Raw genomic sequence first — 26,024 nt, forward strand, 5'->3', positions numbered from 1 at the left:
TCCTGCAAGCCTTATAATCTTCTAGATCTCTATCATTATCTAGTTTTTTCGTGAGTTTTTCTTTTCTTCTTGACTGGATTTTCAACAGCCTTTGTACACCACGGTTTCTGTACCCTACCATCCTTGCTCTGTCTCATTGGAATGTACCTATGTAGAACGCCACACAAATATCCCCTGAACATTTGCCACATTTCCCCGAGAACACTTGTCCCCAATTTATGCTTCCAAGTTCCTGCCTGATACCTTCATATTTCCCCTTACTCCAATTAAATGCTTTCCTAACTTGTCTGCTCCTATCCCTCTCCAATGCTATGGTAAAGGAGATAGAATTGTGATCACCATCTCCAAAATGCTCTCCCACTGAGAGACCCGACACCTGACCAGGTTCATTTCCCAATACCAGATCAAGGACAGCCACTCCTCTTGTAGGCTTATCTACATATTGTGTCAGGAAACCTTCCTGAACACACCTAACAAACTCCACCCCATCTAAACCCCTTGCTCTAGGGAGATGCCAATCGATATCTGGGAAATTAAAATCTCCCACCACAACAACCCTGTTATTATTACATCTTTCCAGAATCTGTCTCCCTATCTGCTCCTCGATGTCCCTGTTACTATTTGGTGGTCTATAAAAAACACCCAGTAGAGTTATTGACCCCTTCCTGTTTCTAACTTCCACCCACAGAGACTCAGTAGACAATCCCTCCATGACTTCCTCCTTTTCTGCAGCCGTGACACAATCTCTGATCAACAGTGCCAAGCCCCCACCTCTTTTGCCTCCCTCCCTGTCCTTTCTGAAACAGTTATAGCCTGGCACTCTAGGTAACCATTCCTGCCCCTGAGCCATCCAAGTCTCTGTAATGGCCACCACATCATATTTCCAAGTAGTGATCCACGCTCTAAGCTCATCCACTTTGTTCATGATGCTTCTTGTATTAAAATAGACACATCTAAAACTATCAGTCTGAGTGCATCCCTTCTCTACCCTACCTCTCACACTGTCTCCAAGTTTTCTCTATTTGTGAGCCAACTGCCTCTTCTGTTCCCACCACCCCCCCAGCAATTCAAGTTTAAACTCTTGCCAATAGCCTTAGCAAACCTCCCCACCAGGATATTGGTCCCCCTCGGATTCATGTGCAACCCATCCTTTTTGTACAGGTCACGCCTGCCCCAAAAGAGGTCCCAATGATCCAGAAATCTGAATCCCTGCCCCCTGCTCCAATCCCTCAGCCACGCATTTATCCTCCACCTCACTCTATTCCTATATTCATTGTCGCGTGGCACAGGCAACGATCCCAAGATTACTACCTTTGTGGTCCTGCTTCTCAACTTCCTTCCAAACTCCCTGTAGTCTGTTTTCAGGACCTCCTCCCTTCTTTCTACCTATGTCATTGGTACCAATATGTACCATAACCTTTGGCTGTTCACCTTCCTACTTCAGGATATCATGGATGCGATCAGAAACATCCTGGCCCCTGGCCCCTGGGAGGCAAACTACCATCCATGTTTCTTTCCTGCGTCCACGGAATCGCTTGTCTGACCCCCCTAACTATAGAGTCCGCTATTACTGCTGCCTTCTTCCTTTCCCTACCCTTCTTAGCTAGACTTTGTGCTAGAGGCGTGGCCACTGTTGCTTCCCACAGGTAGGCTGTCTTCCCCCAACAGTACTTACTTTAAGGGGGATGGCCACAGGGGTACTCTCTTGTATCTGCCTCTTGCCTTTCCCTGTCCTGTTACCCACTTAACTGTCTCCCAAGGCCCTGATGTGACTACTTGCCTTTCGCACCTCTCTATCACCTCCTCACTCTCCCTGACTAGACAAAGGTCATTGAGATGCAGCTCCAGTTCCCTAAGGAGCTGGAACTCAATGCAGCTGACGCAGGTGTGGAGTCTCCCAGACTTCCCACATCTGACACCCAGGAGAGGGGAGAGAGTGGGGGGAAAAAGATAGATAGATAGTGGAGGCAGAGACAGTAACAATGAGGCAGAGACAATAATAGACTTACGGACAGTTTACAGTGGGGTTCCCAACCTTTTATATGCCATGGACCCCTAACATTAACTGAGGGGTCTGCAGACCCCAGGTTGGGAACCCCTTTTTAGAGACATTTTGAATGAACAGGGCATAGAGGGATTTGGAATTACTGGTCTCTTTTGATTTACTTTACCCTCCTAAAGTTTGTTCAGGATAACCTAGATTATTCCACCTCTGTACAAAATAAAATAATAATTCTGTAAGTATGAAACAAAAAGCAGGGGATGCTAGAAAAAAGTACAGATAAGTTACAATGCTCTTTGTCTGTGTGTACTTCAATAATAGCTAAATATTTGAACAACAATTAGATTCAAAATTTAACAAGTGTACTTGATTTAACCTAGTGGGATGGACTTAGCCCACCACCTGCTTTTAAAAATTATTCAGGAAGGGAATCAAATAAAAGAAACCACGCAAAACAGTTTTAAATTGCTGGTGTTTCTCTAGATTTCTTCTGAGAATATATTTGCATAGGTTCACAGACAGTGTAGTAAACTGTTTAAACCATACCTTTGAATGATCGTCCAAGTCTAGCTTCCCACCTTTATCCTTCTTCCGCTTTGGTTTCCTTTTCTTCTTCTTTGCTCCCATCTCATCCCCTGGGATCTTTCTGTTTGAAAAGAAACAGAACGGTTTGGAAAAAACAACCAGAACTGAGAGAAGTCATACAGTTGGGCAGATGAGGTTTTAAGATAAAGAACCCTGCCAGTGCATAGCATGATCATACCATTAGAGGGCATTCAAACACAACTGTAGTATTATTTGAAGTTTCCTAATTTAGCTCTTGTGGACAATAGAGTAAAACTAAAAGGTCTAAGCAATATGATTCTATTTTACTAATACACACATTGCATTCAAAAGCACCATGCCAGGATCCAATAACTGAGAGCAGGTACTTCCTCAATACGGTTCAATGACATTTCAGTCATTTACTGTTCCTATAGGACTTTCTTAAATTGACATGTCATATACCATTTGGTTAATGTGGGTGCAAATCATTGCTTAGACATAACTGTGTTGGTCCAGTAAAACACTGGAACTGCAATTAGCCCAGTTCTATATTACTGCAGAGTGCTGCCACATGTTTTATAAATGCTGGAACAAGACTACAACAGAAACTACACCTTTACTCCCTCTAGTAAAAGCTGGCAAAGGCAGCATGGAAGTACCATACACTGGCATCAAGCTGATAACCAACTGAGTATAGCAGGCACAATCAAATATCCTGGAAAGTGCAGAGCTGTGGACAGTTACAGGCTCTAACATGATACCTCATCAGATTTTATGAAGGACACTGGATCTATCCTGATCGTTTTAGTATTTTCAGCATTTTCTGTTTTTATTACAAGTTTATAGGGCCTCATTGAGTCCAATGCCAAACAATCAGGATTTCTGAATAACTGGACAGCAGATTAAATTCACCTATAGTGTATTGCAAATCCTGTAGTGCACCAAACCCAGACCACAAACGATCACAGCATTACTGACAGAGTAGTAGACTTGAGTGCTTTACTCCAGTATTTGGCTGCTCAAGACTCCCGACTCCAATTACTAATTATATTTGAAGAATATCTAGAGCTAAGCAGCTTAAATGCACTTTGAAACCTTTATGAAATTTCTACCAAAAGATAAAAATCCAGTTACATACCAACAATCTCAAAATATGAAATGTTTAGACGCCAAACACTAGGAACAACTCAAACAATCATATATGTTTATTTTCAGACTTTGGGCATATTTAGGCATGGATAGAGTTGAGTTTTGGACTGTGGTCCAAAGCAGATAAACCTATAACTTACATGTTTATCATGTTTTTCCAGCAGCACCCTGAGCATTAACTGCAGACCAGCCCTTGCACCTTGATACGTAACACTATATATTAGTTTGTACGTATGGGTTGTTCGTATGATTTGTATGAGAGAACCTCAACATGCACACAAAACCTCAGGATGAAAATCTCCAATGTCACTCAGCAAGCATGGAACTGCTTTAACGCATTCCAATTTCAAATTCTCTGCAAACTTACTTTCTGATCCATCACAGCAATAATGCTCTGTAATTACAACAGACCTCTGATTGAAATGATCATATATGGAATCAGGACTCTATAGTCATAAACAGCACAATAGTTCAAATAATTCTTTAGTACCAATAAATAATTTTGAATCAAATCCAAGTTTGCAAACAGAACGGAAATTTTGTTTCTTGTTAACAAGAGGCAGAACAAGAATGACGATGTTATTGGTTCTGTCTGCAGGTATGTCAGAAAGTAAGTTTTTAAAATAATGTTACATAATAACTTAAGCTGAGCTAATGAGACTCCACACTTATGGTCAACTTTTATTGCTACAACACTGTCTTTAAAACAAAAGAGCAGAGTAAGGCTTTGGCTTGTAAAAATGCATTAACAGTTCTCTACTGTAGGCCAGTGAACATTTTGCTTGAGGTCCCACTGCAATAATTTCACACACCACTGAATTATCAAGGTCTCACACACTTCTGAACTGGCCTTACTGGAAATCTCACTGGAGAAACTCAACAGGTCAGACAGCAGTTATGGAGGTGAATGAACAATCGACCTTATAGGCCAAGACTTGAAAGTCAGGGGGCAGAAGCAAAAGTAAAAAGGGGGAAGAGCACAAACAGGATGCTGCCTGACCTGCTGAACACTTCCAGCATTTTGTGAGTGTGGCCTTACACAAAGTAAGATTTTGTTAGTGCAGTGCACACAAAGGAAGTCAGGTGAGACCAGGTTGGTCCTGTTTGAAGGAGAGAGTGGGGAGAAGTCAAGGACCAAGTGTTATTCAGTTGTTAGGGATGAGTACAAAGCAGTCAGCCGTGGATGACAGCAGCCGCGTTTGAGGAGTTGGGTAAAAATCAGGTCCCAGTGGATCTAATGGGTGGGTACAGGTGCAGGTGGCAGGGAAAGGTTGCTAACTGAGGACTTGGTGGTGATGGTGATGTGGCGGTTGTTATCCTGCAATATGTGCCAAAGAAGAGTTGCAACCAAAATAACAACCGCCCCAGCTAAGTTCCAACAAGAGGCTAAGATCTGTTGAATAACCTCTAAGTCTCGCAAAAAGTGACTTAGAGGCCTTTTCCCGTTCAAATGCCTCGAGGGTTGCAAGGGCCACACATGCCTATGAAGACCCATAGGTTCCTTGTTAAATCCAGGATCTTGGTACTTTGGAGCATCAAACACAAGGGTCTTGGAATGAAAATCATGGACTTTGATCCACAGGTTTTACTGCAACAACTCTGATTAGAAATCATTTGATAAATAAAAGATAAATGAAGTGAAATACAGGCAGATTGGGTAATTCCCCATCAAGTCTGTCAGCTGCATCACTGAATGACTGGGATCAACTATGCACATAATCTATAATTTCTATACTCTATATTTACTGCAGAAATTTTGCTGCTTTTATTTGAAGATGCAGTAGTTTCTGTTACACATTATTTTCCTCCACTCATTCAATAAACTATGGGTCTGAGTAAATTGACCATGTTACATATACCAAGCTGAACTCATTGGCTGGAGATGATGGTATTCATCTGTCTTGAAGGACAATGGAACTATAGTGTATGCTTTGGGTCAATCCATTCTGTTGTTGTGAACAGAATCACTGGAATGGCCTCTCTGGGGCACAAGCATGGGCAGAAGGTATGGAAATCGAGGGATGCCCAGCTGTCAAGATCCCCTCACTGGTGTAGTCCAAAGGAAAGCTTATGAAGCAGTATGTTTGGCACCAGCTTGGCTGCAGGAGCTCCCGGAAGGATGTACAGTGATGGCCAGCTGTCTCAGGGGCTCCACTTTGGATCTTCTGTCTAGGTTTACTCCCGTGGCCTTCGTCTCTTCCGAGGCTGATGGGTTATTTACCCATAGCTGGGGTCATTGGCTGACACAAGAAATAAATACCATATTTTCATTACAACAAACTGCTTAATACTATGTACCTATTGTTGTCCATAACACAGCTAGAAAAAAATTGACATGCTGTGCTTTACATTATGAGCAAGCCAACTGACATTAATTGATGATAAAGCAAGGCCATGTCCGTGATCTAAATTCCATCCAAGCCACCGTATTCAGAGGGCATACGTAAGCAGTTATTATTAAATGACCCAGTAGAAAAACAATTCTGAGGATAGAAGCTCCAAGGAATCAGTTAAATCAATTAAAGATATGCAAGTTCTTCATTTTCTCAAAGTTTGTTCACAGAAGATACACTTTCAATTCCTGGGGATTCCAGACTAGAGTTGCTTTTCTTTCCAAATAGCAGAATGCTCTTTGTCAACATTAAAATAGACCATGTGAATGTTATATGACAATATTGAATAAAATTATTCTCCAACATATGATTTTTACAACTGCAACTATTTACTCTCATCTCATCCTTTCAAAATATTTTACACAAAGCATTAATCAATGAAATCTCTAGGCACCAAGTGATGAGATACTAATTAGCCCCAAAACTTACATGTTATCTCACAGAAGTTATAAATGGCCCATGGGGAAAGAGATCACTATTTCACACATATTTGTACAAAAAAGTAACACAGTGGATCATATGAGAGAAGAGAGTAGCAAGGAAGGAACTCTGGGTGCTGATTAGGAAGTTTCCATACAGTTCCAATGAAGAGCAGTGTCAAATACAAAGACAATTCTAGAATAGAATGCAAACCTTCTAGTTTAATTTTACTAAGAAGTCTATTGAATAAAAGACTGCACGCAGCATTTCAATGTACATCATTCTGAAATAGTGAAAAGTGCCATATGTACGTGCATGCTTTTACTTTGTTTCTAGATTTCGCCACCTGTTATGTCCTCACTCCCTTTATGCAAGGGTGCATTTTGAGTTAGATAAGAGAACAAAAAGCCAGAGTGCAAACATGCTGATTTCTTTCAATACTGATAGTGGCTCAGCCTGAACATTTTAAATAACTGAACCATTCACAGCTCTCTGCAAACTACCAGGCTACATGATAAAAGGACCAGCAAAGGTCAAACGAAAGAGAAAGATCCAGTAGAAGCGTGTTACTGGGCTTTTAGGGCCAGGGTATGAAGGTATTACTCTATCATAACTGAAGCAGTACAGAGGAAAATTTAAAACAGCATTGCACAGTGCAAATATGAGATCACTTTCTGAGTCATAGATTCAGGGAAAGCAGACATATTCTGGTTACTCCTCTGAGTATTACCACTGTAAAAGATAAAAGCCTTCATTGCAGCATGCCTTGAACTTGCCACAACCTGATGGCCAAATGAATTCTCTGCACTGCACCTTAGTGTATACAGTGACAGGCTTACATCAGCCAGTGTGAAATCCTAGAGTTACACAGCAATGGAATAGTGAATTCCATCTGTCACCTTGTCCCTGCAATTATCTTATCAATGCATTCCTGCAGTATCTACTGACATCAAATGAATGCAAATAACTCTAATAACAGATTACCATGACTGAAAACAGATCATCTGGTCACTAGTCGTTGTGGCATCTAGCTCGGCATACATCTATCCTGCTTTCTAAAAACAGTATATGAAAAGTATTTAGAATCAGAATCAGGCTTAATATCACCGGCATATGTCATGAAATTTGTTAATTCAGCAGCAGTAGTACATTGCAATACATGATAAATATAGAAAATAAATGAATTACAGTAAGTATACGTATATTAAATAATTAAATTAAAACAGCAGCACAAAAACAGAAATAAGTGAGGCAGTGTTCATGGGTTCAATGTCCATTTAGGAATCATATGGAAGAAGGGAAAAAAGCTGTTTCTGAATCATTGAGTGTGTGCCTTCAAGATTCTGTGCCTCTTTCCTAACAGTTAACAATGAGAAGGGGTATGTCCTGGGTGATGGGGATCCTTAATAACAGAAGCCACCTTTCTAAGGCACCGCTCCTTGAAGATGATACTACAGAGGCTAGATCTAAATGTAACCATTAGGGAACACTGTTAAGCTGTGAAAGGCACTAAAGACTGATTTATACTTCTGCGTAGTAGCCTACGCCATAGCCTTCGTAAGTGGCCTGCGCCGTTGTGAGCATTTATACTTGTGCATTGGTGTGTCTGCGTCGCTCTGCAATTCACTGCCAAAACGCTAGTTGGCGGTGGGGTTTCTATGCCACTGTGTAGAGCTTCTTCATGTACTTCAAAGAATGGCGACTAAGCGCTTCATGTTGGAGCTAATAAATGTTGAACAAGGGTTACTTTTATTGAAATTACTGCAACGCAGAACAGAGAGAAGATGCCAGAGGAGATGGTATGTACGACCATTGAACGGATTGAGGCAGAAGGAGGGCGAATTTTCTGTGCTTGTCCAGCCACTGAGAGACATGGACGAAGAAATGCATTTCAAATATTTTCGGATGTTGGCAGGTAGATTTGACGATTTGGTTCATCGTCTCCAACCATTTATTTCACATCAATGTACGCACAGTATGCCTATAGACAGGAGGAAATGCGATGCTACCAAGCAGACCAATCACAGTTGTTACGGTCTGCGTCACTGTGACACGCAGTTACATTTTTGGAGAGGCGCGTGTCAGGCTATGGCGTAGGGTACAGCGTAGGTTACGCAGCTACGCCGTACTTACGGCGTTAATTTGACGCAGAAGTATAAATCAGCCTTAAATAAGAATGCAAGTCTCCTTTGGTTCTACTTGACTATCATCTTATAAACATGGGCATTATTTCCCCTGGCTTTATATCCAAATCATTAATACACGCTTTCAATAAAGCTTGTACACAACTAAAACATCTGAGAAACTGACCATATTAAAACCCTGTATTTTACAGGTTCACTTCTTTCTAACCAAGTTTTAAATCTGATTTTCTATCACTTTCAGAATTTATACTCTTAGATTTCAAAACAGTTTCTGGGTGCAATTTTAACAAAAGTCCAAATCTACATCATTTTCCCCATTCACCAAAACGGTCACTTCCTCAAAAGAACAAAGCAAGCATGACTTTCGACTCTCTAATGCTACTGCTTTTCCCCATCCCCTCGGTCACTGTTACGTAAAGCTCGACTGAAACCCTAATAATATTGCAGCTGCAAATCAGAATAGATTAAATGGTATACAGAAACAGAGCTGTTTAAGGACACAAGCAGGAAGTTGATGATTACTGGCACAAAAGATACAATGGGTTACCAGGGAAAGAAAATTGGCACCTATGGCTAAAAAGAGAACAAATTTGATCCAGGCAACAAACAATCTTTTAGTCTGACATCACAAGTAAAAGATTGGAAACTATTTTAAAAGAGTGTATACCCTTATCAATATTTAACAAGAACTTGCTATTAGGACGCAGTAAGGCTGAGTGAAAACAGAGAAATTTGTTTCAAAGCCTCCCAGGCTGTAAGAACTTATTTAAATGAATGTATAATGAAAGGGCAAGTTAAACATTTTTGAAGCAGGATAATAGCATTCACATTATTATTTCTGAGTTGAGAAATATCCTAGTGGTACTGCACATTCTTTCCAAAAAACAGGCTTTCCATTACTCTGAAGTTGAGGTCTTGTCTATGTGGAACACTGTTATATTGGGAGGAAATAGAGGGATAGAGTAATAGAGCATGCAGACGTATTCTTAGGCCCACTGTACATTTTCCCATAGATGCTGCCTAGTCTGCTGAGTTCTTCCAGCATTTAGTATGTGTTGCTTGGAAATCCAGCATCTGCAGATTTCCTCATGTTTGGCCCACATTCCTCTAAAGCTGTCCAAAGGGGTTTTAAATGTTGATAATGTACCTATCTCAACCACTTTCACCCGCAGCTCCTTCCAGCTACACATGAAGACTTTGCCCCTCAGGTCCACTTTAAACCTATGCCCTCCAGTTTGTAGTTCCTGTTCCCTGGGGAAAAGACTATGTGTGTGCACCCTATCTTTATCCCTCACAATTTTATACACTTGTACATTGCAAGGAATAAAGTCTTAGCCCACCTAACCTCTTCCTATAACTCAGGCCCTCAAGTTCTGGAAACATCCTTGTAAATTTTCTCCGTACCTTTCCCAATTTAATGATGCCTATCCTGCAATAAGGCAATCAAAACTGCAAATGACACTCCAAGTGCGATCTCATCAATGCCTTGCACAACTGTAACATAACGTCCCACCTGCCGTACTCAATACCTTAACTGATGACCGGTGTGCCACAAGCCTTCTTCACCACCTGTGATGTCATTTTCAGTGAACTATGTACTTGAACTCCTCGGTCCCTTTGCTCCACAACACTGCAGGGCCAAGACCATTCACTGTACAAGTGCTACCTTGGTTTAACTCTCCAAACTGCAGCACTTCATACTTAACCAAATTGAAAGCCATTGGCCCACTTGCCTCGGTTATCAAGGCCCCCTTGTAATTTCACTGTTAATTCCTTCACCACCCTACACTCATTTTTGTATCATTCACTACTTACTAACCATTCCTCGTACATTTATAAGGTATTGATCAGACCACACTTGAAGTATTATGAGCAGTTTTAGGCACCTTATCGAAGAAAAAATACTCTGGCATTGGAGAGGCTCCAAAGAAGGTTCAGGAGAATGATTCTGGGTACGAAAAGGTTAATGTACGAGGAGTGTTTGATGGCTCTGGGTCTGTACTTGCAGAAGTTCAGAAGAACAAAACCTACCAAATATTGAAAGGCCTATATACAGTGGAAGTGGAGAGGATGTTTCCTATAGTGGGGAAGTCTAGGACCAGAGGGCACAGTGTCAGAATAGAGGGACGTCCATTTAGAATGTAGATGAGGGATTTCTTTAGTCAGAGGGTGGTGAATCCATGGACAGCTGTGGGGACCAAGTCATTCGGCATATTTAAAGTTGAGTTTAATAGGTTCTTGATTAGTTAGGGTGTCAAAGGTTACAGGGAGAAGGCAGGAAAGGTAGAGTTGAGAGGGATAATAAATCAGCCATGATGGAATGGCACAGCAGACTTGACATGCCAGATGGTCTAATTCTGCTCCTATATCTTATGGATTTATTCACATCCAAATCATTATACAAGTTACAAAGGTCCCCAGCACCTCTAATTGCTTTCCAGCACTTGGGGAATGAATGAGGTACCAAATGACTAGAGGACAGCCATGCAGCACCTTTACTGAAGAAAGGCAGCAGGAATAAGCCTGGTAATTATAGACTAGAGCATTTAATATTAGTCATAAGGAGGTTATTGGAAAAATTCTGAGCGACAGGATTAATTTACACTTGGAAAGGCAGGGATTAATGGAGAATAGTCAGCATGCTGTAAGAGTAGAACTCAAAAATAATAAAACTGCAATCACTCTGATGGGATTATACGGCAGACCCCTCTCAATAGCCACTGGGACACTGAGGAACAGAAAAGCAAGCAGATTAGGAAAAGGCCCAAAAACAACAGGACTGTCAATATGTACAATGATTTCCTTAGTAATAAGGAGTTGGACAGAGTAGAGTTTGTTAGGTGCATCCGGAGCCTCTTAAAACAGTGTGTGAATAGTCCAACTTGAGGAGGGGTTATACTGGACCTCGAATTGGGAAATGAGGCTGGTCAGGCATTAACCTTTCAATTGAGCAACACTTGCAACTGCTTAGGCCTTAAGATAGCTATGAATAAAGAACAGACCTTGTGGGAAAGCAGTAACTGGGGGGGGGGAAGAGAGAGAGGGAGAGGGGGAGGGGGGGAGAGAGGGGGAGGGGGGGAGAGAGGGGGAGGGGGGAGAGAGGGGGAGGGGGGAGAGAGGGGGAGGGGGGAGAGAGGGGGAGGGGAGAGAGGGGGAGGGGAGAGAGGGGGAGGGGGGAGAGAGGGAGGGGGGAGAGAGGGAGGGGAGAGAGAGAAAGTGCGAATTATGAGAGTATTATGCAGGAATCAGGGGGAGAGTTAATTGGGAGCAGCTGTTTTGGACAAGTCCACATCTGACATGTGGAGGGTGTTTAAAGACCAGTAAAGAGTACAGGGCTAGTATGTTCCAGTAAAATGTAAGGGCCCTTACTTGGTGATGACAGAGGTTGTGAATTTAGTCAAGAGGGAAAAGGAAGCATAAGGAATGTTTAACATGCTAAAATTAAACAGCATAATTAGTTCAGCACAACATTGTAGTCTGAAGGGCCTGTTCCTGTGATGGACTGTTTTGTTCTATGTTCATGATAGTCTTAGGCCACAAGTTACATGGAGCTATGGCAAATGGAATTTAATTTAGACATGGAGTCCACATCTAATAGGAGGTACGTAAAATTATTAAGGGTAATAGACAGGGCTAATAATGAGAAACTTTTTCAAATTACAGAGATATCTAAAACCAGAGGACATAGGTTTAAGGTGAGGAGTAAAAAGGGTTAGAGGAGATAGAAGGAACTTTTCTTTGCAACCAGAGGGCTCGTTGAAATCTGGAATGCACTTCCCGAGAAGGCAAAGACTCATATTTACTGAACATATGGATGAACACTTGAATCAGCAGGGCATAGTAGACTATGGGACCAAGTGCTGTTAAATTTGATATGAGAGATTAAATCAAGACCACAATCATTTAATTTAAAAAGATGATAAGTTCAGAGAGATAAGAATCATGTTTCTGATAATAAACATCAATGTTCCCTCTAATTTGTTAATAACCAGTATGTGCAAAATCTTGTGCTGTGCAATTTATTGCCCAGTGGCAACATGTGCACACGGAATAATTCCTTCAACAGAAACAGTACAAACAAGCCGGTTCTAAAATCTGCAGACAAATCATCACAAACTCCACATTGTCAACATAGTCCACATCAGAAACTGGAAAAGGAAATTGATTGTATACGATCGTGAAATATACTTAATATGCTGCTGAGGTAGAGGGTGACAACCTTTTGTGCGCAGTTTAAATTCCTTTGTGTGTTATTAGCAAAAGATGTGTGCACGCACACACCTTAGAGGGAACATTGGTGCACATAATGGACAATCTCACCTAGTCCCACAACACCACCTCCTTAGTCAAGAAAGCACAGCAGGTCTCCACTCCCTGAGGTGACCAAGGCTCTTCCCTCATTCCCCCACATTTTAGCCAATTTATACAGGAGCACTAATTACTGAGAGCATCCTGCCCAGCTGTATCACCGTCTGATATGGGAAATGCAAGGCACCTGATCGCAAGACCCTACAAATTCTACCCCATCTAAGACTATGACAGTTCAGTCTATATTAGGAAAGTTAAAATTCCCACCATGACAACCCTATTATTCCTGCAACTACACAAATGCGTTGCTTAACGTCCATGATAAGTTCTGTGAAATCGGACGTTATGTGATTTGGACGTTGTGCGAACACCATATTATATATGTACAATGTACTGTGTATGTTAATCAAAATGGCTTCTTTGGTTTGCTAGAGTAGGAATGCTTTTATGTTTGATAAGTGTTTTCTCTCGCAGTTGTTTAAGCTTTGGACTTGCTGATATGGGGATTGTATTCATTTTTTAACCAATGGGGAATGTTATTTTGTCTTGAGAGGCTGGGAGCTTGGGGGTTTTGCGGTCTTTTCAGGGGAGGCGGGAAGGAGACGCCGAGGAAGGTGGACGTGCGCTGCACTGCTCGGTTCGACCACCGGGGGTGGTCCTAGGTGTGAGGATGTGGAGGTCTGAGGAAAGTGACGAGGGGTCGAATGGTTCAATGGTTGAGCTCCAACGATGTGCACTAAACTGACTGAACTTTGATAAGTTGGCGCCTTTTACTTTATTTTCTTTTCCTTCATATATACTGTATTGCATAGTACTCTTTTAGTTTTAGTAAAATCTTTAAAGTGTATTCCACAACAGTATTTGGTGTGAGTTTGATATTGTGTGTGTACGCGCGGTATAAACTTGATTCTCACAGCACCTGTGTGTACGGGAGGTGGGGTTGGTGTGTGGCTGGATCTCCTTTTCCCCTAGACATATACCAGCCTGTTGGGTAAGTGTTACATATACTTAGCAATTTCTCCATATCTGATATAGGTCCCTCTTGCATTTTCGTGAGCCTTGTAGTTTTCAGTGAAGATGATCCTTTAATAGCTTCGAGAATTTTTTCTTTGTTTTTCAGGATTGTCGTGATTGTCGAGTGCGATATGCCTAAATCCCGAGCAACAGCATTCACTGGTTTTCCACCTTCATATTGTTTAATAACCTTTTGTTTCACTTCCAAATCAATACTTTTCCTTTGCCTCTTGCTGCTGCTATCACTAGGAGTGGTTTTGCTGCGTTTGGAACCCATGATGCATTTTACAGTAATATTTTCGAAAGAAAATTAAACAGAGATAACGCTGCTACACTCAAGAGATGTGCGATACACGAGATTGGTTATGTCTGCTATGTCATGTTCTCCGATCGGGACTACAGACATATATGCAATCGGACTGTCAGAATAGACGTTAAGATGCGCACACCTGTATCTACAGTCTCCTTGCATATTTCCTCCCCTGATTTCTGTTGACTAGTAGGGGGTCTTCAGTACAATCTCAACAAGGTGACCATCACTTTCTTATTCTCAGTTCCACCCATAAAACCTCAGAGATTTCATTTCGGACTGCTGCTGTGATGTTTTCCTCAATCAGAAATGCCTCCACTGATAGCACCTGCACCCCTCTCTTGCCTCCACCGATAACACCTGCACCATGGAACATTTAGCTGCTGGCCCTCTTCCTCCCTTATCCAAATTTTTTTTAATGGCTATAATATCCCAGCCCGAAGACAGCTATCCATGCTCGAGTTCATCCTCCTTACCTTTACCTGTAAGGCCTCTAGCACTGAAATAAATGCAATTTAATCCTACAGCCTTTCTTCACTCCCAACATTGCTGCTACCCATCTGTCTACTGACTGGTATTTCACAAATGCCAATACCATAATCTGACAAGCAACTAAACGGTTAGCCAACTTATTTCATGTTAAATTGCTTCCACAGTTGTCACCAGTACTTCATCTTACAACTCAAAAACTTCGCTGTAGACAATGGTCTGTAGTTTGCTTAACAAATGTATCAGGAAAATAAATCAATTAGGTAATTGAGAACCTGAACAAATCATTTTAATCAAAAGTCACTACAGTTTTATCACAGGCAAGCCCTATGCAATCAATCTAGCTGAACATCCTAGCACTTATTAACAGGATAGACTGGGGTTAAAATCCCAGAAATCAATCAATGGTAGTTCCAAATAACAGATTGACAGTACAGCTCACAAATAAATAATGGTAGCCTTTTGATTCGGGTTGGAAAGCTAGAAACAGCTGGGGTTGGGTGGGGTAAAAAAAACCAGCATCAATGTTACGATCATGACAATGTGTGCTATCCAGAGATCTCTTCTGCAGCACAAACATTCACCAAATTAAGTTGTTTATCCAAATTTGCAGATGACACCAAGTTACAAATCCAAGTTACAAATATTAGTAAGCAGAACAGAAGGCAAAATTACATCAAATGCAGTTCAGATTGGGAGGAGGGGGAAGAAAGAGAGATCTACCCTCTTCTTTTCCAATCCAGATGAAGGGCCTCGGCCCAAAACGTTGATCATTTATTCCCTCCATAGATGCTGCCTCATTTGCTGACTTTCTCCAGCATTTTATGTGTTGCTCATCCTGCAGAATCTCTTGTCTTTACATAGTGCATTGTATGTCTCTAAAGATCCATCCTTTTAAACAGTTTGCCTGTAAAGCCTCTTCAAATCCATTCTTACTGCAAATCTACATCTCAATCATTCTGCTGTCTCTGTCAAAGCACAAACAACCACAGCAGCTTGCAGTACATTTAATCAGCAAAACATCTCATTGTATTTTCTAGGATCATTTCAAATGACATATCATAAAAAGTGCTTTTTATCATAAAAACTGTTGTCTTTAAAATTGACCTCTGACCAAGCAGTTGAAAACTATGGCCATCAAATTAAAATTTGGAATGTTAACAAGGACGTGGTTGAGTTCTAGGTCTGAAAACTTGAGACAATGGAAGGATTTGGAATCTAACTAGAGCTTTACTAGGAGCCAATACAACTGGAAGCACAAAGCTGGTAGTTTAAACAGGATTTGATGTTAATAGTGTCTTAGCCAATATCTGGTTTATGGGGTGGATTGGAATGAAAGAAAGAAAGAAGCAAGAAAGAGCAACTGGAAGTGTATTCAAATGATCAGATCCAGATATGATAAATATCTGGATGAGAGGTTCGGCATAAAAAAAAGCCAGGGCAAGCATATTATTCAGGAGGATAAAGGGAGAATTAGTGACAGTATAATATGCATCCCAGGGCACTTTTTGGAGGTCAAATATAGTTTTAAACAGTCTAGTTTGGCTCAGCTTCAGAGAGATGCCATGGAGTAAAGATGGAGCAGGTGAGGAAATAGAGTCTGATAGGGTTCAAAGCAATAACTTTAACATTCCCAATATTCATTTGGGTAAAATTTCTATTCACATTGTATTGAATGTGAATGATGCAACTGAATCTCAAGGTAGTATATGGTGACATTATTTATTTTTACTTATTGAGATACAGAGTGTAATTTGACAATGAATTTATTTTGAACTTTCAATGTTGTGCACTTCAACAAATTAAGGTGTGGTGAAAAGATATAAACAAACAGAGTTGGACCTCATAGGGTTACATGTGGAATCCAATGTTAAAAAGACTGGTGTGAATATGACAAGAAATATGAATATCACATGCAAACCTTGTGTTACGGTCATTTGGGTTATGGAAGTTTGCCATATAGAAGTCACACATTACTACCGAAATATTTGAAACACAGAATAAATTTCACTCACAGAATTTATCTTGGGGGAGTGGGAAGAGGAATGGTAAATAAATAAATAAAAGATGTACTTTTCAGCTCACATTTCTTGACGGACTTGCAGATGACACAGATCTGCATTACCAAAACAAAAATCACAATGTAGACTGCTTTCTAGAAATGCATCTAACCCCCTTTCCCCACCCCACACTGAACTCAACAGGTTCACTAGAAAAATTATACTACCACGTAGCACGCAAAGTGAAGTGGGAATAAAAGTATGGTAAAAGCAACACCCAACAGTCCAGAAAATACTCTAGTCTGGCACCAAAAGTCCCAAGGGTGCAGAATTATCAGCATTTTACTGTAGTCGTAGAGTTATAAGCATAAAAACAAGACTTTGCTGACTGAAATGCTCATCTGAGCTAGTCCTGTTTGCCTTCATTTGACCCACATCCCTTTAAATCATTTCTATGTACCTATCTAAATGTCTTTTAAATTGTACCCACCTGTACAGCTTCCTCGGGCTGCTCATTCCATAAACCCACCCCAGATCCCTTTTGACCAAATCACAGAAAATGCTGGTGGAACTCAGCACACCAGGCAGCATCTGTGGGAAAAAGTACAGTCAACATTTCGGATCGAGACCCTTCTGTTCTGCCGAAGGGTTTTGCATCTTGTGTGTGTTGCTTAGATTTCCAGCATCTGCAGATTTTCTCGTTTGTGACCAGATCCCTTTTAAATCCTTTCCCTCTCACCCTCTGGTTTTATACACATTATTCTGGGAAAAAGACTGTGACAATCCACCTTATCTACACCCCTCATGATTTTATACATCTCTCAGGTCACCTTCTGTGGGCAACAGCTCATCATGGCACCTCCAAAGGAGCAGAATTCTCTCTGCACTGCACTGGGTGGCAGGGAGGAGATGTGTCTCTCCCAAAGGAGGTGTAAGGTGCTTCTTCCCTCCACTAGCCTGCAGGTCAACCTTGGGCAAATTGCAGCACCTGCTTAGCAACCCTCCCCCCCCCAACTGATCAGGGTCATTTGAAGCCATGGGAGCAGGTGGTGGGTGGTCATATGAGCAGCTGGTGCATATCACAAGTCCTGGTTCTGCGACCACTGACACTAGGGCAGACAATCTCTGAAGAGTTTTCGGGGTCTCAAAATGGCGCTCATGGAGTAAACCGCTTCTAGGCTTTGCTCCAAACCTTTTACGTCTTTTTAACCTACAAACACCCCTTAAAGGATCTTCTTATACTTATTTTAAAGGGGTCTAAACATACAGAATTTTTTTTTTAACTATTTGAATTATTCTCAACTTGCTGAAATGTCTAGAGCAAAAGAATCGAAACAGACGAAAGAACCGATAACTTTAGAAACAATTGTGAAGCTTATAGAAGACAAATTTGAAGAACTGGAGAGAAAAATAACCGTAAAGCTTTTTTGGTTTGATGAGCGTTTGAAGCTAGTTGAAGAAAAGCTCCAGACACTTACACTGGAATCACAAAAACAACAAGCAAGCATTTTGGCTCTTGAAGAAGCCGCTCGCAAGAAAGATCGTATAATTGAAAAAATACAAGAAGAGCAAACTTCGACTTCTCAACAAATGGATCGTTATAAAGTTAAAATTACTGATTTGGAAAATCACTCTCGAAGACAAAATCTTCGGTTAATTGGGATTCCGGAAAAATTTGAGAGCGGTGATCTTACCGTTTTCTTCTCTAAATTTCTAATGGCTGTCTTGAGTCCAGAGGTACTGGACTCTCTCCCGGTAATCGATCGGGCACACCGTGTCTCCCGTTTTCGGTCTGATTCAAGTTTGAAACCACGACATGTAATTCTCCGGATCCATTACCCTCATACCAAAGAACGTTTGATTCGGGCGGCTCGGAAAAAGGGTATGATCAGCTATCAAGAGTTTAAATTTTGCATTCTGGAAGATTATAGCCCTGAAGTCTTAAGGGCAAGAATGGCTTTTAGATCGGTTATGTCGAAATTTCACCAGAAACAAGCGCTGTTATTTCCAGCACACTTGAGAGTCACTCTTGAAGACGGAACTTTTCGGCTGTTTAAATCTCCAGCGGATGCTCAAACTTTCCTGGAACAATGACATTCTATCGGGCTGACTAATGTAATTTAGCCTATAGATTTGGATCTGTTACAGAATGATGTTTGGTTTTTTTTTGGGTATGGCTTACATGTATTTCTTATATACGGTTAAAGCTCTTTTTGCTGGGTTTATTTTGACTTTATTATTTTTCCATATTATTAATCTATTAGCGTTGAAAATAACTTATTAGGGTTTTTTTTTTCTTTTTGCTTTTCTTTTTAAGCTGATATACGCTTTTTTATACTCTTAACATTTAAATATTAAGATTTTTTTAAAAAATAAAATGTCGTTTCTTCTTCCCGACAGACTTTAGTGCTTGGAACGTCATATCTGTTTTGATGTGTTTGAAAGTTTTAAACTTTCATTTAAAATACCAATCCAGTATTAGTCATTTATGGGTTTTATCGTTTTAATTCTTTTTTAACCCTTTTGGTTATATACATTTATAATACTAATTTTATATTTTAACTTTTGTTACACCAACCCTCTCTTATAATGTGGGTTGTTTGTATTTTTTTTAACTTTGTTGTGTCTGAGTTGCCGTCTTGAGACACGGGGGTAATTTTAGTATTAGATTGCTTGCTTGCCTCTTTTTGGCTTTTTTCCTGGGGTTTTGAGGGTGGAGGGAGGGGGATTTTTCTTTTTTCTTTTCTTTTTGCTTGCTTTCTGCTTAGTTTTATTTCATGGGCTTATATGAAACTACAAAAATGGTCGCAGTGCCGTGACTTCCGGTTTCTCCTTGAACTTACTTCCTTCTTCCGGGTTCATGAGTTCACTTTTTTTTTCAAACTTATGTGTTAACTGTAATAAATATTGTCAATATGGATAGGACTATTAACTTTGCTTCTTGGAATACTAATGGTTTAAATCATCCGATCAAACGGAAAAAAACATACAAAGTATTCCATAGAATGAATGCTAATGTTATTTTTGTACAAGAGACTCATGTAAGGAAGGTGGATAGTCAACGGTTGTTTAGGTTTTGGAAGGGACAACAGTATCACTCAAATTCACAAGCCAAAGTAAGAGGTGTTTCCATTTTTATAGATTCATCAACTTCTTTTATACATCATGAAACAATTTCAAATCCGCAAGGTAGATTTTTGCTTATTACTGGTCTACTTTTTAATCAAAAAGTTGTTTTAGTTAATGTTTATGCTCCAAATACTGATTGTCCTGAATTTTTTAAATGTTTATTTACATCCTTTCCTAATTTGAATCAATATAGATTGATAATGGGTGGGGATTTTAACTGTTGTTTAAACCCTTTGATGGATAGATCCAAGCCCACCCAAACTCTTCCGAATAAATCGGCTTCTCTCATTAACTCTTTTATGATTGATTCAGCTATTTGTGAAATTTGGCGTTTTTTACACCCTAATGACAAAGAGTTTTCATACTTTTCCCATGTTTACCATAATTACTCGAGAATTGATTACTTTTTCATTGATCACCATTTACTTACAGATGTTATGGATTGTAAATATGACTCTATTATCATATCTGATCATGCACCTTTGAAGTTATCTATTAAGATGACGGATTCATATATTAATACTAAAGGTTGGAGGTTTAATCCTGTTTTATTGCAGGATTCTGACTTTGTCAACTTTATTAAACAGCAAATTGATTTGTTTTTCTCAACAAATTCTACAGCAGAGATCTCTAGTGGAACTTTGTGGGATACTTTTAAGGCATATATTCGTGGACAGATTATTTCATATTCTGCTGGAGTTAGGAAACGAACTAATTCTAAAATATTAACACTAGTTGATAAAATCAAAGCAATTGACAAGATTTATTCAATGACCCCTAGCAAAGAACTTTATAAAGAAAGAGTGGAACTTCAAATGGAGCATAGCTTACTATTATCTTCTTCGATTGAAAGTCAGTTAATTAAATCAAAAGCCCAATTCTATATATATGGAGATAAGTCTGGTAAATTACTAGCTAACCAATTGAAAATCGCTTCGGATAAACAACAGATTACTAGGATTCGTAAACAAGATGGTACTTTGACGATCGATCACAAAGAGATAAATAAAGCCTTTCAAGATTTTTATAATTCCTTATATCAATCAGAATGTACTAAGGACTCTTCTATAATAAATGAATTTTTAAGGAAATTGAATATTCCAAAAGTAACTGTTGAGGATAGTGTATTTTTGGATACACCTATTATGGAGTCTGAAATAGAAAAGGCTATTTTTTCAATGAATTTGGATAAAGCTTCTGGTCCAGATGGTTTTTCTACAGAATTTTTAAAATCTTTTTCTTCCATACTTTCTCCTTGGCTTTGTAAAATTTTTAAAGATGCATTAAGTATAGGCAAACTACCACAATCTTTTTATGAAGCTTCTATTTCTTTAATTCTTAAAAAAGATAAAGACCCTACTGAATGCGCATCCTATCGGCCTACATCCTTGTTGAATACGGATTTTAAGACTTTTAGTAAAATTTTGGCTATTAGATTAGAAAATATATTACCTCGAATTATTTCTGAAGATCAGACTGGATTTATTAAAAATCGCTATTCATCTTTTAACATTAGAAAATTAATTAATATTATTTATACCTCTTCATCTAAAATACCGGAATGTGTCATTTCTTTAGATGCCGAAAAAGCATTTGATAGAGTCGAATGGCCATATTTATTTCATACAATGCAACATTTTAATTTTAGTTCAAAATTTATATCATGGATTAAATTAATATACCATAAACAGCTTCGGTTTTTACCAATAATCAAAGATCCCCTTTTTTTCAGCTATTTCGTGGTACAAGGCAAGGTTGTCCTTTAAGTCCTTTATTATTTGACATTGCTTTAGAACCCTTGGCTTCTACAGTTATATTAAAAGCAAGAGGATAGTGAGGGATAAAATTGGTCCCTTAGAGAATCAGGGTGGTCAGCTATGTGTGGAGCCGAGGGAGATGGGAGAGATTTTGAATGATTTCTTCTCTTCGGTATTCACTAAGGAGAAGGATATTGAATGGTGTAAGGTGTGGGAAACAAGTAAGGAAGTTATGGAACCTATGACAATTAAAGAGGTGGAAGTACTGGCGCTTTTAAGAAATTTAAAAGTGGATAAATCTCCGGGTCCTGACCGGATATTCCCCAGGACCTTGAGGGAAGTTTGTGTAGAGATAGCAGGAGCTCTGACGGAGATCTTTCAGATGTCATTAGAAACGGGGATTGTGCCGGAGGATTGGCGTATTGCTCATGTGGTTCCATTGTTTAAAAAGGGTTCTAGAAGTAAGCCTGGCAATTATAGACCTGTCAGTTTGACATCAGTGGTGGGTAAATTAATGGAAAGTATTCTTAGAGATAGTATTTATAATTATCTGGATAGACAGGATCTGATTAGGAGTAGCCAGCATGGATTTGTGCGTGGAAGGTCATGTTTGACAAACCTTATTGAATTTTTTGAAGTAGTTACAAGGAATGTTGACGAGGGTAAGGCAGTGGATGTAGTCTATATGGACTTCAGCAAGGCCTTTGACAAAGTTCCACATGGAAGGTTAGTTAAGAAGGTTCAGTCGTTAGGTATTAATGCTGGAGTAATAAAATGGATTCAACAGTGGCTAGATGGGAGATGCCAGAGAGTAGTGGTGGATAATTGTTTATCGGGATGGAGGCCGGTGACTAGCGGGGTGCCTCAGGGATCTGTTTTGGGCCCAATGTTGTTTGTAATATACATAAATGATCTGGATGATGGGGTGGTAAATTGGATTTAGTAAGTATGCTGATGATACTAAGGTAGGAGGTGTTGTGGATAATGAGGTGGGTTTTCAAAGCTTGCAGGGAGATTTATGCCGGTTAGAAGAATGGGCTGAACATTGGCAGATGGAGTTTAATGCTGAGAAGTGTGAGGTTCTACATTTTGGCAGGAATAATCCAAATAGAACATACAGGGTAAATGGTAGGGCATTGAGGAATGCAGTGGAACAGAGAGATCTAGGAATAACAGTGCATAGTTCCCTGAAGGTGGAGTCTCATGTAGATAGGGTGGTGAAGAAGGCTTTTGGAACGCTGGCCTTTATAAATCAGAGCATTGAGTACAGAAGTTGGGATGTAATGTTAAAATTGTACAAGGCATTGGTAAGGCCAAATTTGGAATATTGTGTACAGTTCTGGTCACCGAATTATAGGAAAGATATCAATAAATTAGAGAGAGTGCAGAGACGATTTACTAGGATGTTACCTGGGTTTCAGCACTTAAGTTACAGAGAAAGGTTGAACAAGTTAGGTCTCTATTCATTGGAGCGTAGAAGGTTGAGGGGGGATTTGATCGAGGTATTTAAAATGTTGAGAGGGATAGATAGAGTTGACGTGAATAGACTGTTTCCATTGAGAGTAGGGGAGATTCAAACGAGAGGACATGATTTGAGAGTTAGGGGGCAAAAGTTTAAGGGAAACACGAGGGGGTATTTCTTTACTCAGAGAGTGATAGCTGTGTGGAATGAGCTTCTTGTAGAAGTAGCAGAGGCCAGTTCAGTTGTGTCATTTAAGGTAAAATTGGATAGGTATATGGACAGGAAAGGAGTGGAGGGTTATGGGCTGAGTGCGGGTAGGTGGGACTAGGTGAGATTAAGAGTTCGGCACGGACTAGGAGGGCCGGAATGGCCTGTTTCCGTGCTGTGATTGTTATATGGTTATAGCTATTCATGAATCACCCAATATTTTCGGTATTACCCGTGGGGAGACGACGTATAAGGTATCATTATATGCGGATGACTTGTTATTATATATATCTGACCCTGAAAGATCTATTCCTGCTATTTCTTCTTTGCTCGCTCAATTTAGTAACTTTTCTGGTTATAAATTGAATTTTAATAAGAGTGAACAATTTCCATTAAATATGCATGTTCCAATTTATAATCATGTACCATATAGAATTGTTACAGATTATTTTACTTATTTAGGTATTAAAATTACTAAAAAACATAAAGATTTATTTAAAATTAATTTTCTACCTTTAATCGATCAAATTAAGCAACTTGCTAATAGGTGGTCTCCACTATCTTTGTCTTTGGTAGGCAGAGTTAATGCCATTAGGATGATGATACTACCTAAATTTTTATATTTATTTCAAGCATTACCAATTTTTATTCCTAAATCTTTTTTTGATATGGTTGACTCTAAAATATCTTATTTGTGGCAGAACAAAAATCCTAGACTAGGCAAAAAATATTTACAGAAGCCTAAGAAGGAGGGCGGCTTGGCTCTACCAAACTTAAGATTTTACTATTGGGCAGTTAATATACGGTATTTAATATTCTGGACACAAGAATCGACTACAACTGCTTGCCCACAATGGGTAAATTTGGAATGTAAATCTGTGCAAGATTTTTCACTGATCTCAATCTTAGGATCTTCACTTCCTTTTTCGTTATTCAAAATGAATAAACAGATAACTAATCCCATAGTCAAGTATACATTACGAATTTGGTTTCAATTTCGTAAATTTTTTGGCTTGAATAAGTTTATGCTGTCATGTCCTATAATATCTAACTACTTCTTTCGGCCTTCATCTATATCAAGCTTTTCTTTTATGGAAAACAAAAGGTATAACATGTTTTCGTGATCTGTTTTTGGATGATAACATTATGTCCTTTGAACAGCTATCTAATAAATATAATTGACCTAAAACCCATTTTTTTAGATATTTGCAAGTCAGAAATTTTCTGTATAATGAATTAAAGTCTTTTTCGAAAGAATGTCCATTGGACATTACAGAAAGAATTTTAGCCCTCAATCCTTGTCAAAAGGGTTTAGTAGCTATCATTTATAATATGATTATGAGTGTACAGCCAGATGTATCAGAAAAAATTAAGAAGGAATGGCAAGAATTGCATTGTCTTGTATCTACTGAGCAATGGGAAAAATTTTTATCATTGGTAAATTCGTCCTCTATTTGTGCTAAACATGCCCTAATACAATTTAAGGTTGTACATAGAGCTCACATGTCTAAAGATAAACTTGCTCGATTTTATTCTTATGTTAATTCAACCTGTGACAGATGTCATTCTGATGTTGCTTCATTGACTCATATGTTTTGGTCTTGTCCTTGTTTACAAAATTATTGGAAAAATATTTTTAATATTATTTCAAGAGTTTTAAATATCAATTTCCAACCGCATCCTTTTACTGCAATTTTTGGTTTACCAATGATAGATAATAATCGTCTATCCGCTTCATCTCAACGAATGATTGCATTTGTTACATTAATGGCTAGAAGATCTATTTTACTGAATTGGAAAGAAATTAACCCTCCAACTGTATTTCAGTGGTTTTCTCAAACTATTTCTTGTTTGAGTTTAGAAAAAATTAGAAGCGTGGTTTTTGATTCTTCAGTTAAATTTGAGGAAACTTGGAGACCATTTATTCAACATTTTCATATGAGTTAAATGGTCTGATCCCAAACCTTACTGTTATTATCCTTAATTATTTGGATGGAGGTTCGGAGTTATCGGCACTACTGTATGTATTTAACATTATGCAATTGCCCATGTTGGTTAGTTTTTTAAAAAGTTTTCTTTTAGTTTTTTTGGGGTTTTTTTTTTCTCTTTTTCGATTCTTTTACATTAATACTATGAGTTTGGGAGGCCTTATATATTGATTATTACATATCTGATTGTCTATTTAAACTATTAATTATGTACTCTCAAACGTTTTGTATTCATATTTCACTTATGTTTTTCTTAAAATTAATAAAAAGATTTAAAAAGAAAAGAAAAGAAAGAAAGAGTTTTGATAATGGCTGGGGTCTACATCATATGACATGGCACATAACGATGATGATGACTGCACTAAAGTGTTAAGGCTGATTTGTGTGCTCATCACATTGTGAATGCGTGGGCTGCCTATTGCTCGTTCACATTTTAGTCTGTCTACTCTGCCACTGGCTCACTACTGACGTCAAGCAGGGGTGATGCAAAGGAATGGACCGTCAATCCTGTGGAAAATTAATGTTGGACAGTGTTTCATTTAGTTTACATTATTTTAACATTTTAATTTTTTTGTAACTTTTTTTAACTTAAAATTTATTTGAACATTTAAGTTATCTCTGACCATTAATCACATTTAAAACATGTCAAAAGTCAGCCAGCCAGGGTGTTTTAGGGCAGAGCTTAACAATGCCGCATACTTGTCAG

At 39.1% G+C, this 26,024-nt stretch overlaps 1 protein-coding gene across 3 annotated transcripts in view; it reads right to left on the reverse strand.

Annotated features, from left to right (window-relative positions):
- Positions 1-26,024, reverse strand: part of LOC140741075 (glycylpeptide N-tetradecanoyltransferase 1-like) — a 99,855-nt gene that overhangs the window by 52,327 nt on the left and 21,504 nt on the right. For 2 of the 3 annotated variants that reach the window (XM_073070769.1, XM_073070770.1), the window contains exon 2: positions 2,549-2,648. In XM_073070769.1, coding sequence (XP_072926870.1) covers positions 2,549-2,648 — 100 coding nt within the window. Of the gene's footprint in view, positions 1-2,548; positions 2,649-6,519; positions 6,539-26,024 lie in introns of those variants that run through there. The other variant, XM_073070771.1, reaches the window with a different exon arrangement.

The sequence above is a fragment of the Hemitrygon akajei genome, chromosome 18, assembly GCF_048418815.1.
Source record: "Hemitrygon akajei chromosome 18, sHemAka1.3, whole genome shotgun sequence".
Lineage (NCBI taxonomy): Eukaryota > Metazoa > Chordata > Chondrichthyes > Myliobatiformes > Dasyatidae > Hemitrygon > Hemitrygon akajei.